At 35.8% G+C, this 14,811-nt stretch overlaps 2 protein-coding genes across 2 annotated transcripts; both read right to left on the bottom strand.

The window, feature by feature from the left end:
- Positions 1-3,376: 3,376 nt before the first annotated feature.
- On the bottom strand, positions 3,377-4,816 carry LOC127804356 (uncharacterized). The gene has a single exon (XM_052341217.1). The coding sequence runs from the start codon at positions 4,814-4,816 to the stop codon at positions 3,377-3,379; it is 1,440 nt and encodes a 479-aa protein (XP_052197177.1).
- A 2,094-nt stretch (positions 4,817-6,910) lies between these two features.
- Positions 6,911-14,527, bottom strand: LOC127804355 (uncharacterized). The gene is made up of 4 exons (XM_052341216.1): positions 14,367-14,527; positions 13,695-13,839; positions 13,407-13,583; positions 6,911-7,090 (listed from the first exon to the last, which is right to left on the bottom strand). Exons 1-4 carry the CDS (start codon positions 14,525-14,527, stop codon positions 6,911-6,913), a joined length of 663 nt encoding a protein of 220 aa, XP_052197176.1.
- Positions 14,528-14,811: the final 284 nt, after the last annotated feature.

The raw sequence follows: 14,811 nt of genomic DNA, 5'->3' as shown, positions 1-14,811 counted from the left end.
GAAGAAACAACAATTGTATTTCATTGTGATTAAAGTAAATTTTGGAAGACTTCTTTATATACTGCATTTGTGGTCGAAGTTGTTTGTTCACCATCTTTATCACATATTAGCATCTTCAACCCACTGCGACTTATAACTCTTGATATTGCAACGTACAGTTAGACATGGCCAAAATTGAACCGGACCGGCGGTTCGAACCGGAACCGGACCGGCTGGAACCGGACCCGGAACCGGAACCGGACTGAACCGGCGAAATTCGGTTCGGTTCCGGTTCAAGGTTCCGGGGAACCGGAACCGCCGGTTCCGGTTCCGCGGAACCAGAAACCCCCCCCCGCGTGCCCCCCCTCCCCCAACGGTCCAAAATTGGACCGTTGGCTGCCACCCCCCCAAGCCAATTTTATTAATTTTTTTTTTTAATTTTATAATTCCTATCTATATATACCCCTCCCTCCCCCACTCATTTTTCACACTTTCTCTCTCTCTCTCTCTCTCTCTCTCAAGTCTCAAGCTATTATTCTCTCAATTTCTTCAATCTTCTCATTTTGTTATTTATCAATTTATTCAATTATATTGTTAATTATTTATTACTTGTTACTATATTATTTTATCATTATTATATTTTTTTATTATCATACTTTTTTCAAAAAAATGGCAAGTGAAGGTAGAAATTTTGAAAATGTTGAAAATGTTGAGTTTGAAGCTCAAAATTTTCAAACACAAGAGAGTGAAACTCAACAAAAGGGAGGTGGAAAAATTTCTACTTCTGATATTTTTAATATTCATTTCAAGAAAACACCAAAAGGAGATGGTAAATTTGATGTATCTTGTAATTATTGTAATCAGGTATACAAATTCAAGCAAGGAGGTGGATATGGTACTTTCGCCCGACATTTGCAAACAAAGCACCCGCTCAAGGTTGGATTGAGCCGCGATCAAACACAAATATCCGGGTTTGCTACCTCTTCAAACTCTCCTCAATTATTTCATTATAATGAAGCTAATTGTAGGTCTGGTTTAGCTGAAATGGTAGCAATTGATCATTTATCTTTTAGTTTTGGTGAAAAATTAAGTTTTACTCGATTTTGTCAAAACTTTGTTAATCCTAGTTTTAAATCAATTCCTAGAAATAATTTGAAAAGGAATTTGTTAAAATTGTTTAAAAACTCAAAAATTGAATTGATAACATATTTTCAAAACAATAATATTAATGTTTCTATTTGTAATGATATTTGGAGTGATCATTGGCAAACTCATTCATATATGGGTATTATTTGTCATTGGGTTGATGAAAATTATGTTTTACAAAAAAGAATTCTTGCGTATCGATGTTTTGATGAAAGTCATAATGCTGAAAATATTTGTAGATTAATTCAACAAATTTTACAAGAATATAGATTAGTTAATAGAATTTTTTCAATTTCTTTTGATAATGCATCGGCTAATACTGCTTCTATTAATGAATTGAAAAGAATTTGCCAACCAAATTTTGGTGGAAGATTTTTTCATGTTAGATGTGCATGTCATGTTTTAAATTTATGTGTTCAAGATGGTATTAAGTCACTTAATTCTTATTTAGATCCAATTAGAAATGTTATTTCTTATATTTGGGTACACCCTCGAACTGCAAAAGCATGGGCACATTTTTGCACCTCCAATGGTCAAACCCCAAAACGTTTTTCAAAAGATGTCCCTACTCGTTGGAACTCAACTTTTAAATTACTTAATCAATCTTTTGAATATAAAGATTTATTGTGTTCTTTTGCAGCAAATTATATTCCACAATATCCTATTTTTCCAACTATGTGGAATGTTTGTAGTTCAATTTTGAATATTTTACGAATTTTTAATAATGCTACTCATACACTTAGTAGTGTTTATAAACCAACTTCACATCAATTTTTAATAGAAGCAATGAATGTGGCCGGTGTATTAATGGAAGGAATTAATGTTGAAGAAATTTGTCATGCTGTTTTAGAAATGAGAGAAAAATGGTTACGTTATTATCAATTTATTCCTGAAATTTCTCTTGTTACTATGGTATTTGATCCTAGGTGTAAATTTGATGGTTTAATTGAGTGTTTGTCTAACTATTATTCGTTGTTAGGATTAGAAAATAATGAAGAAATTGATGTGAATATTATAATTTCTAAGGTTAGAACTTTATGCAATCAATTATATGAAGCATATGTTATTGCTCCTAGTAGTGAAGAATCATTTCCATCCATGGCTACGCATTCCTCTTCCTCCCAACCAATGAAATGGGGTCATAAATTTTTAGATCAAAGGAGGAAAAAACCTAGATCGAGCTCACATTCGGAGCTCGAAACTTATCTAACTACAGTTTTTGAGTTTGGTGATGATACAGGTTTAAATTTTGAAATTTTGGAGTGGTGGAAAAGGCACAAAGAGACATTTCCAACTCTTGCAATTATTGCAAGTCAACTTCTTGCAGTTCCAGCTTCAACTGTAGCCGTTGAACAAACATTCAGTAGTGGAGGCAACATATTGGACGAAAGAAGATCAAGATTGGCTCCAGAATCATTGGAAGCTCAAGTTTGCCTCGATGATTGGGAAAGAGTTAACATGCGACGTCAAGAAGAACTTATCCATTCATCATCATCTGACGAATGGGTTAATGATGGTTCAACAACGGCGACTTCCGACTCCAATGAAGATGCGTAGGATCCAACTCATCCAAGTCCATATTTTATTTTTTTTCACATTTGTAAAAATTAATTTCTTGTATTACATTTTTGTTGTAATTATTTTTTAATGAAATTAAGTCTAATTCTATTTTTTATTTTTTATTTTTCACATTTGTAAAAATTAATTACTTGTATTACATACTTGTTTAGTTGTTTTAATTATTTTTAATGAAATTATTACTTATATTTCTTCAATTTTTAGTAGTGTTTTTTTATTAAAAATATGGTTGAGAATATTTATATTTACAATTACATTTAACAATTAAAAATCGAAACCAAACCGAACCGAACAACGGAACAAGGACCAAAATTGAATACAACAATATTTAAAAAAATTAAAAAAATTCGGTTTGAACCGGAATCGGAACCGTTGACCGAACCGGCTCAAACCGTTGACCGAACCGGTCCAAACCGTTGACCGAACCGGCACGAACCGGAACCGGAACCGAACCGTCCCAAACCGCCCTTGGGCGGTTCGGTTCAAGTTCAAAGATTTCTTGAACCGGAACCGGCGGTTCATGAACCGGAACCGGCGGTTCATGAACCGTGGCCATGTCTACGTACAGTTGCCCATGACTGAACACAGGTTTCTTCAAAAAAAGACCTACATGGGTCAAAGATTGGCCTTGACTCTTATTGATAGTCATGGCATACGAAACAATAAGGGGAAATTATCTTCGTTGAAATTTGAAGGGCAACCTTGTATCGAATGGAGTCAACGACATTCTCGGAATTAACACTTTATGCCTTGCATTAGTACCCGACAATATTGTAGCCTCCAACATGTGACTTCCAAGTCTTGTAACAATTAGCCTAGTCCCATTGCAAAGTCCGGCAGTATGATCAATGTTCCTCAACAACATAATCGGAATACCAACCTGTAATCTCAACTCGTGGTTAGGGACACTAGAACATTTGATACTGTTTAAAAATTCTGTGGAATGAAGATCTTCCAACAAATCAACATTTGTATCTAACCTACAAATCGTATCTAAATTGAAGTATGTCGTTCCTTCACAATCACTAATAGAAACCATGTAATCGTTGACAGATTCAACGACCTCCAATGTTGGTGTAAGAATGGCCCTACCTTGCAAGTAGGACGTATTACCAACATTGTTTGAAAACGACGGGTAAGTGGTCTCAACAATTGATTCAATCATATTACCGGACCCATGTATCAAAATATCATCCGGTATTTCCACAGTTGCATGTCCATCATTTCGGCCACCTAAAATCCCGTTATCGATGCTTGATATCCATTCAGAAAACTCTTTCAAGTAAACACTATGATCGTTATCAATGAGATTTTGGAGTCTCATATTCTTTGTCAATTTCAACACCTTGCAATGTTGCCACAAATAAGATGAATTAATTGTTGCATACACAATATCTTGCCTACTACCTTTCGGTATGATTGGTAAAATTTGCCTGAAATCCCCACCAAACACCACAGTTTTCCCTCCGAATGGTTGGTCTAAACTTGATGGATTTTTGAATCTCATAATATCTCGCAGAGTCTTGTCAAGTGCCTCGAAACAGTATCTATGCATCATAGGAGCTTCATCCCAAATAATAAGCTTTGTCTTTAATATCAATTCAGCTAATGGACTCCCATGTTTAATGTTGCACGTGGAGTCTTCGGTCGGATTGAGAGGGATCGCAAATCTTAAATGGGATGTTCTACCACCGAGCAAGAGCAAAGATGCAATTCCACTTGATGCCACATTTAAGACAACTTCCCCTTTTGATCGCAAACCTGCAGAAAGGGTTTTCCATACAAATGTTTTCCCCGTGCCACCGCATCCGTAGAAAAAGAATACACCACCTTGATCAGATTGAACATCACTCATTATCGTATCATAAACGCTTCTTTGCTCACCTGTCAATCTGGAAACAAACAACTTGTGATCTTCGACAAGAGACCTTCTATCATATCGCATCTTATCGTGGATAAGCCTATTTTCTGAAAGTGAAATGTCGATCTCGTACGGAAATGACATTGATTTAAATTCATGAAGACTCTTCCCTCTACTACGCAATATCTTTTCAATCTCCAAAAGAGCATAATTTTTCAGTTCCTCTTCACTTAGTTCCAAATCTGTGGTCATTTAAAACAACCAAATAAATAATTATAAATTTGAAACATATAAGTAAAACTTGGACGACATACAAAATCAATACAAACTAATTTTTGCATAAGTAATTTGTGATATTAGTTTTGGATGGAAAAAATAAATCTAAAACTTTTCACTAAACATGTTAAGTGATATTATGATCATTGATTCGTAAAAAATCACAGAGTACCTTAATGAGCTAAAACACATCGCTGTCTATGAAGGATATCGTCAGACAGTAACAACCAGCATTGTTCTCAAACATATTCAGGTCTCGACAAAGAATCAGATGCCAACAATGTTGCGAATAGATTTCTCAACGATTGCACCGAACCCCAATGACTTGCTTCGACAATACCGTCGATGTACTCTTTATCGTCATCCAACAAACCCAGCGCATAGCAAGCATCCCTGAATGAATCGTACTGCACACCATTAACACACCTAATCTCTTCGTAGCTCTTTGGACCCTGTATTATATTGAGAAGGGTTCTCAAATAATACATCTCTCCACACCCTGGAGGAACGTAAAATATACGTCCTATTGAAAAGCCATATTATCTTGGAAGCCATTCTCTCTGTTCATGTTTCCAAACGAATTTAGTTGGAAATTCCGCATATGTAAGTTCCCTTGCAGCTTTATACTTTCTATTAGCATCCATCCAAGCAGTGAACATACTTTCCTTAACTGAAGGACGACTCAAAACATCATCAATATGATCAGAGTCAGACAAGAATATATTTTGCTGGTTTGGTAGATGAAAGGATAAGCGCTCAACCGGGGGATTCCTGTAGTGAATGTCATAACCAAACATCCTCCAAGATGCCTTACAAGATGATATATATCTGGAATCATAGTACATGCTTATCTCATCAACCTGCTTATTAGTGTTTTCATCTACAACGGTCTGATAAAAATTGGTTGTGACACGATCATGACCCTTATTCACATACTTGAAAAGATATTTAATTGATCTAGACTGATTGCACCATTCCACATTTATGTGAGCACCATACTTCAATAATAGGTGACGATTATGGGGAACGAAAAATCTATTGTCAAGATCAACGCCACTCTTGTTGACAGTTATACCATTATCTTGTCGTCGGTAAACTGGGTACCCATCATTGTCAACATTTGTAAACTCTGCAATTTTTTTTTGGAAAATGCTTAGAGCATCGTCCATTAACCATGCATGGGGAACTGCTTCTCAAATTGCCGCATAGACCATGAATCATTAGATCTCTCACTACAACATAATATTTGGGATTAATCGATTCATCAAGGATTTCCATGGATATGATGCGGTCTATGTCATCTCCAGTTGGGTACTTAGCATCTTGATATTTATTTGTTATATTCAATAAATTGAATAATTTATTTTTTGATGCATTGGAACTGTTGTATTCAATAAATTGAATAATTCATTTTTTGATGCATTGGAACTGTTGTATTCAATAAATTGAATAAATCATTTTTTGGTGCATTGAAACCTGTTGTATTCAATAAATCAAATAAATCATTATTGAATAATTCATTTTTTGGTGCATTGAAACCTGTTGTATTCAGTAAATTGAATGTAGGCAGAGTAATAACTTGGGGGGGGAAATTGAATACAGTCAACTTATTAAGTCTCTGTCTTCCTAGTTTTAATTGATAATTGTACATTCAACAATATTTATTTACTTGAAGAATTAACGTTGAAACCATTATTAACTATATTTATCTATTGTTTAATGTGTCTAAGATATATTTTTTTATTTTTTTAATTCTTAAATATTTATATATTGTATTCAATAAATTGAATAATTTATTTTTTGATGCATTGGAACTACTGTAAATAATTTAATTATGTTAAAAAGATTCCGTAAATGATTTAAGCAAATGGTAGGAATATTAATACATTCTGTTATGGTAGGAATTCAGTGAGGAACCAACTTCACTGCCGTTTAATTATAGCAACGAAATGGGAAAGCATAGAAATAGAAATAAACTAATGTAGTCTGAATTCAGTGAGGCACAACCTAACAGCCAAAAAAGGAAAAAAAACAAAAGGCAGTACTTGTCTGAATATGTAAGAGAATAGATTAACATCCACAATCCTCCTTCTCAACCTTCACAATATTGCGAATTTTAATAGTAGAAAGCTTTATAGAAGAACCACCTTTACTGTCGAGCTCGGTGATGTCCAAGTCATCAGTTGACTTACGCTTCGACTTGCACGAAGTTTTTACTGGTGTACTCACCTTATTTTCAGATACAGAATCCTAAAAGGGTGTTAGAAAAGCAAAATTAGTTAAAACCGTAGTAAGCATTAGAGACCGGTATAAAGAACTCTAAATATAAGGATTGTAAAGTAGGCATACTTTAAGAACATATTCTTCGTGTTTGTCGAGCTTAGAAACTAAGTCAGATTCTTGTTGTAAGGCACGCTTCCAAATTTTCCCACTCAGCATAGGATATTCGAAAAAAGGTCATTACAGAGATGATATAGAACAAAACTGAACTCAAATAACAACTCATTTCATTTCTAGCAACGAAAATTAAATTGAGGTTCTTTTATAATTACAGTATTTCATAACTCTAGGCTCAATGGCCATACAAAATAATAAGAGGCTCAAATGCCAATAAATATAACAAATCCTCATCACTATAAACCTCACCAAATCACTAACTAGGATCTTTGAAATTATGACGCGTTTCCGTACACCACTATCCCTTGGCTGCAGTCCTATTGGACTCGCCCCTAATAACCATATTTCCTTTACCTGGAATGACAAAGAAGATCAAGTGAGCCACAAGGCTCAGCAAGTTCGATAAACAATAAACAATATATTGGATCCAAGAACACGATGACACCAAGAAGAGTAATAAGGACTTCACAATTATATACAACATTCATAATTCCTGAATTTATCAATTCAACTTAATATATCATGTCACCATGTATCACTATGCAAATGTGCATGAAATTCCAATATCATTATCAATTCTCACAAGCTCGCAAGCCATCAATCAATACATGCAAAAGTGCTTCATTTTATTATCAATATCAATTTCCCGTCTCACAAGCCATAAATCGATGCATCCAAAAGTGCATAAGTTCCATCAAACCTCACAAATAAATATGGAGCCAACATGCCGGGCTATGGCCACCTCGTCCCATGCTAGGTGCTCTAGGGTACCCTTTTTTCCTCCACACAAAATAATAGGTGCGCAAAACATATATATATATATATATGTAACATGTACATGTATGCATTTGCCAACCACATGTATTTAAATTCTTGTTTCCGCGATATTCATACTTTCAATATTACTTGGTATGGGTATTTTTCCACCATCAGATAAATTCAACATATCTTACTTCATAATGTTTACCACATTCAAGATGTAATTTATGACATAGAAATGCGTGATATAATTTATAACACAAGAATAGTTTTTTTAAGACATGTTATTTAATATCAAATCTCAATTCACCAGCAGAGGAGTATTATAAATTTAATAACTATTTTTTTCATCATATGATTGTTATGATTTCATTTAACTAGTGATAATATACATTTACTTGCATTTGTGCTCATAGCTCAAATTCATGATTAGCCTCATGCAATCAAATGACCACACCACGCGAAATTGCTGGCCAAACATAAATCTGAATTTTTTTTAAGGCAAAGGACCAATTAGAACATATTTTGAAAATGTCTTTATTTTGAAAAACTAACTCCCGATAATTTGATAATTTGATAACTAGCATTCAATGAATTTTTCAAGAAACGGAAACTATGTATTTCAATGGTGGAAAAATTACAAATTCGTGAATTTATACTAAAACCAAAATTCTAACTTTTTTATTTTTATGAATTTAATTTTTTTGATATTTTTATTGAATCCAAATGAGGGGTACTTTCTTATTTACATTTATGTATTAAAGTAAATGAAAGTAAAATATAAATTATAGGAAATGCAAACATTTACTTAAATTAAGGAAAGGTAAATAAATAGGGTGAGAGCTGATAGCTCTCATTCAAAGGCATATGGGACGAGCTCGGGACCAGCTCGAGGTTATGAGCTCACGGCTTACGGAGAGAGCTCGGGAGAGCTCGCAGAAAAGACAAGCAAATGAGCTCGAGGTCATGAGGTGAGCATCAGTTCGCTGAACGAGCTTGAGGTCAGGCGCGCAGCCAAGAACTTGAGAAATGAGCTCGCGAAAACGAGCTTGTGATTAAGCTTATGGTTAGGGAGCATATAGGTGTGAGCTCACGGCAAAGAGCTGGAACGAGCTCCCGGAAAGAACTGGAACGAGCTCGTTAGAACATCAATGAAGCTGAACGTGTATATATATATATATATATATAACTGGGTTTGCCGAACAGAACAAAATAGGGGCATTCGAACAACTATTTAAGCATAAGTATATGGTGGATTAGCTAGGTAGGGCATGCTCTAATAAGCTTTACAAATCTCTAAGAGGTATCAGCTCGTTACGCATATTGTATATATGTACTTACAAATGGGTCTCATATATGGGTGAACAGTATATATATTCTCAATTCAGCTTTTGCTGTTTGATACGAGACCTCCAAATACCTCAATGAAATCATTCGAATGAGAGGCAGATGACTTAGCATTTTACATTCCAACATAACACATACAACTATAAGGGGCATTTGGAACAGCGAGCTCATTCAGAGGTGATATACACATAGATATATATATACATACATACATTTAACACTGCTTCTTGGATGCAGAACAAGTAGAGGTTCTCATTCTCACCTAGCTATATAAAATTCCATTTGTGAAGAAAGCTTGGGGTGAAAACAAGCCCCATTTCGAGACCACAAGGAAACCCACAAAGAGATACGAAATCAAAAGGTTGAACACAGTAAGCTAAAAATAACACAGTGAGCTAAAATGAACTGAAATGGACACAGTGAACCAACATGTACACCTCAATCGTATTAGCAGAAGATGATGTATAAAAGAACTTACAGCATGAAGTCAAAGTAGAAGGTAAAAATCAAATAAGCTTGCACTGAAAATGGATATATCTATATAGGAGAGCTCGCACTAAAAATAAGTGGAAGTGAGTGAATGTAAGCACCCCCGTCGGATATCCCCAACCACCCGGACTACCCGAACAGAAGCGTCTACGGAAGGGAAAAAAATGAGACACAAGACAAAAACCACCCTAGCATGCATACATGAAAATAAGAATAGCGGAAGCGAAACTAAATACATGCATGCACTACGGGTACCCTACTAACACAGCGGTTACATGATAAATAAATGAACACAGACTCGAGGAAAGATCTGGCACAGTAAAAATAATAGAGTAAATCCTACTCAGACATCAGAGTTGACAGAGATTGACGGGACTGCCTGTACACCATACCGACTCTGCCGCTAGAAGCTAACTCCCTTGCCCTTGACCCACGCTGCCACTACTTGGAATGGTGGAAAGCAAAGTGAGTCGAGAGACTCAACAAGCATAAGGAAAGAAAGGTTGAAGGCTGTATAAATCCAATAAACTCTCCCCAGAACACCAACCCCCAAGTACACACAAGCCACGAGACACTACAACACAATAGTAAAATATAATAAAAACACATACCGGTCCTTGGGGCCCACACAAGACACATGGCACCCAAATCCCATACCAACCTGCCATTACCTTGAAAAGCAACATAAATTTCCAACAAACTTGCGCGCGCTGTCACTCGTGTGTCTGTGCCGGTACTCCCAACACCCGAGCCATAGGCTCCCTCGGAATGGTCCTCCCGTCCGAGAACTAATAACTACCAGTAACCATGCAATGTTCATAAAAATGCAATGGCGTAATGAGCATCAACGTGATACACTAGTGCCCATACATCCAGGCATCAGGCCATGCTCCACCCACATAGTAAACCACACACGATGCATATACCAGTGCTGGATGCAACCTAACCAAGCTAGAATGTCCATGTCCAAGCATACTCAATAAATGAATATCCCAACATGCAACCCGTACTCATGTGCATATCAAATCATGAACAGTAATATAATGAATCTAATCGTGCAGTAAATCACATACTGGCAGAGCTAGTCAGCAGTGTCCGGCACCGATAAACGGCCAGTAACTAGGAGTGTCCACCCGACGATCCATTTCAGGGCCGTACAATAGTCTATCCCAACGTCACCAAACAGCTGACCCTTGCCCCACTGCTCGATAGCTCTAACCGAACCATAAATAAAACCAAGAAAACCATAAATAAACCCGCAGGTCTAGGAACCTAGTCCCAAGCTGGGTCCGACATCATTCCGAAAGGAGTGGGGGTGATACAAACCCCCGTAGGCACACAACAAATAAAACTCTAGAAGTCCCGAATTTAATTTAAATTAAAACAAATGAATAATAACTCAATAAATAATGCTAGGCGCTGAATTAGAGTAAGAGAAAGGATAAACTATAGGAAATCACGGGGTCTTTCACAGGAATTAAAGATCATGAGGAGAAGGTTAGGAGTTTGCCTTAACACGGCTGTTTCTTGCCCTCCCGCTGCGAAGTAAAACGTCTCCTAGCAATTAATAAAATCATAGTTTACATTAAGCAAATTTAACCGTGTAATATAAATAATCTAGCCGTCTAAAATCCCACGTAGGCTCACCACAAATAAAATCCCAATAAGTCTCATATTTGTTTTAAATTAAATCACGCCAATAAAATCCTCGAAGCCAGCTTAATAAATTAAATTTAAATCAAACAACTCAAAATTCCATAATTAATAAATGAACTGAAACAGACGAAGGGAGGGTAAATAAATTGACAACGAAAAGAACATCGCAGAGGGAATAAAGAACTTGCCTTAACGAAGATATCCTTAGCCTTGTTCTGTCCCAAAGCAGTAAAAATTATATAAACTGCAACACCGCAATAATTTGTCAAAATTAATAAAATTAGGCTCTAAACGAAATTCCAATCGTATAGAATGTTTAATACTAACTTCTCTACTTACTTGGATAATTAAATCACAATTAGACTGAATTTAATCCAAAGTTTTTCCCCAAATTTCTCCATTTTCTTCATTGCGCGCGCCATCTTCTTTTGCCATTTTTCCCTCTGCAATTTGTTGCTCGAAAAAGGCCGAAATTGACCTTTAAATTGGCCAAAATGAGAGGCTGGGGCGCGGCCACGTGGCAGTCGCTGTGCTACGCATAAGGCCACCGCCTTTGGGGCCAAAACGATGTTGTTTCGATCCCTCCCTTGGCCAAATTAAATCAGCAAAACCTAGCCTTGCGCGCGCCTACGCAGATTCGATCCCGCGTCCCCCGCCTGGTCGCCCTTGCGCGCGACCACTCACACCCACGCCTGCCTTCAACATATTTATGCACGCGGTTATATTTAAGCTAACCCGCGACCCAGTTTCGAGAATTACTCCAGCGACCAGAACTTTCAAAAATCAGCACTTTTGCCCCACTTCACAGTTACTCCTTATTTCACTTTCACCCCATAATTTTCAAAAATCTCATAATTCAATTTATTTTATTATTTTCCTAAATACTCCCCAAATAAATAATTATTTTCTTTAAACAATAAACACTCAATAATCACCAAAAATACAAATTAAATCATTATTTCCATAAATACTCCCAATTAAATTAATTAAATACCTAAATTTCTTATTTTCCTCAAACTCACATAAATAAATACTTTCTCTAAAATTCTCAAATAATCAATAATGTCCTTAAACACCGATTTAAATAATTATTATTTATTTTCAAATTTTGGGATATTACAATAAAGAACTTGCAGAACAGTAAATGAGAAAGTAGGAAATCAAGGAAGTGAAATACTGAATGTATAAACGAGCTTGCACTGAAAATGAAGAGGGAGTGCAAGAATAACTTGCAGGAATGAAGAGAGAGTGAACAAAGGGAACTTGCCTGATGACTTCGATGTGCAGAAAATTCCTCTCTTCCTGAAGCTCCTCTCGGCCAATAAGAAAATGAGACTAAAAGGTAGAAAGAAAAAAAGAAGAAGTAGTAGGAAGAAAGAGTTGTAGAAAGGAAAAAGTCAGGCACACAGCAAATAAAGGTCGCCAGTGCAGATGAAGCACGAAGAGGGAAATGCGTAGTCTACACCTGCCACTTGGTCGAAATGACGTGATTGCCCTTCACATTTACAATGGTCAAAAGGAAGACCAAGGGCACTATTGACATTTGACGACCAATTTATTTTATTATGATTTTCTTTTAAGAATTTCAAATCCCATTTCTCAATTGGGGTCAGCCCATACCGTGGGCCATTCCATGGCCCAACCCATTAACCCAAATAAATTATCATAATCCAAGCCAATTCATAATATAATTAAAAATTTTGAACACATCACAATGGCCCAATTTATTTGGACTTTCCCCACATTGTTGGATCCCATTTAAATAGGCTACAAAATTCTTATTTCCACTTACTCTTTATTCCAATAAACAAAGGAAAATATTTTCAACCCTCAATTAATTAAAGCAAAAATTTTTAAACCCAAAATAAAATACTCGAAAACGTCTAGACCCCCTAACGGGTCGTTACACTTGTTCCACCTCGGTGCTCTTATCAAGCTTGTACTTTCCAATCAAGACTTGGTCATCGGTAAGCCTCGTCACAGAAAAAACCTCATCATTTTCACTTATGTTATGCTCCTTTATATGTATTCTAAACAAAGCCTTTTGCCCAACCAAGTCTTCGAGCTCATCAGGAAACTCGTTCTCTGAGTATTCCTATATAAGTATCAATAAGTTGAAAATTGTATTAGAAAGGAAAGGGTTGATCAAATTGCCCAATTAGAAGAATTACGATATTCTTACTTAAAACGTAAAAATAAAACTTACCAGAGCCAATCGTTCCCTTAATTGCCTTGCAGTCTTACCGATTAGTTGTACGCTCTCCCGGTCCCATAGCAAAAAGAATGCGGTACTAGTCCCATCAACAACCCTTATACGTAGCTTATATCTAGGATTACCCGAGCTATCATATCTACCACAATTTTCACAATACACACGTTTGCCCTGCTTTTGAACTTTTTTAGGACATTTTCTGCAACTCATATACCACCATTCCGACTCTGAATGCACATCCACAATCCTCGCAATAACCTAGCAGTATATAGCCTTTGAAAACACGAAAAAAAATGTAACATGAATATTAAAAAAAAATTAATCTGATAGGAGTTATTAAGGTTTTGCTAGACATGAACTCTCTAATTACGGCAATGAAACTTATTAATTTATGGCCAAACTACCTAAGCACATTGAAGAACCTCTCTTATAGTCTTAAATTCGATCAAACCGCCTTCAAGGTCTTCCGTTATAGAATAGACAAACGAATTTGAAATCTGGCTTATACGTTGTGAATTACATTCACGGACAGTCAACAACCTCATAAAAAGAAAAATATAACGTGTTTAGAAACAAACCGATTTCAAAACAATAGCAAAAAATAAAATACTCCAATTTGAATGATTTTGAAACTAACAATCTAATTTGCATGATTTAGAAACATACTTTGCCCGAAAATCCTCAATCTCGGTTATACTTGCATTCACCAGAACCTTTGTGACATAGTAGGAACTTGTCAACCTCATACCACCTAGAATTGAAAAACACAAACCATTGGAGGCGATCAACTTGTACAATACGACAAAGCTAATAGCTTCCACAATCATTTAATTAGTACCATTGTAACTTTTCATACGACATAATTGCATAAGCACAATCACAGGTTCATTTGACATAGATTCAAGATAATTGTTGACCAGATCAACATGGTCACCCCAAAGAGTACATGATAGTCGATTTTTTCTTTAAAACATAAATTTAAAAAATGACCACATATCCAACAAAACATAATGTAAATAAAATACCCAACACAGGTTATATAAAGCTACATTCTGCAACAAAAAAAGATAAAAAAAATATTAAAGACAGATAAAAAAAAATTAAAAGTTAT

The sequence above is a fragment of the Diospyros lotus genome, chromosome 6 (assembly GCF_014633365.1).
Source record: "Diospyros lotus cultivar Yz01 chromosome 6, ASM1463336v1, whole genome shotgun sequence".
In the NCBI taxonomy this organism is placed as follows: Eukaryota; Viridiplantae; Streptophyta; class Magnoliopsida; order Ericales; family Ebenaceae; genus Diospyros; species Diospyros lotus.
Note: the sequence above shows the minus strand (reverse complement) of the source record. Positions and strands in the feature narration are given on the sequence as shown.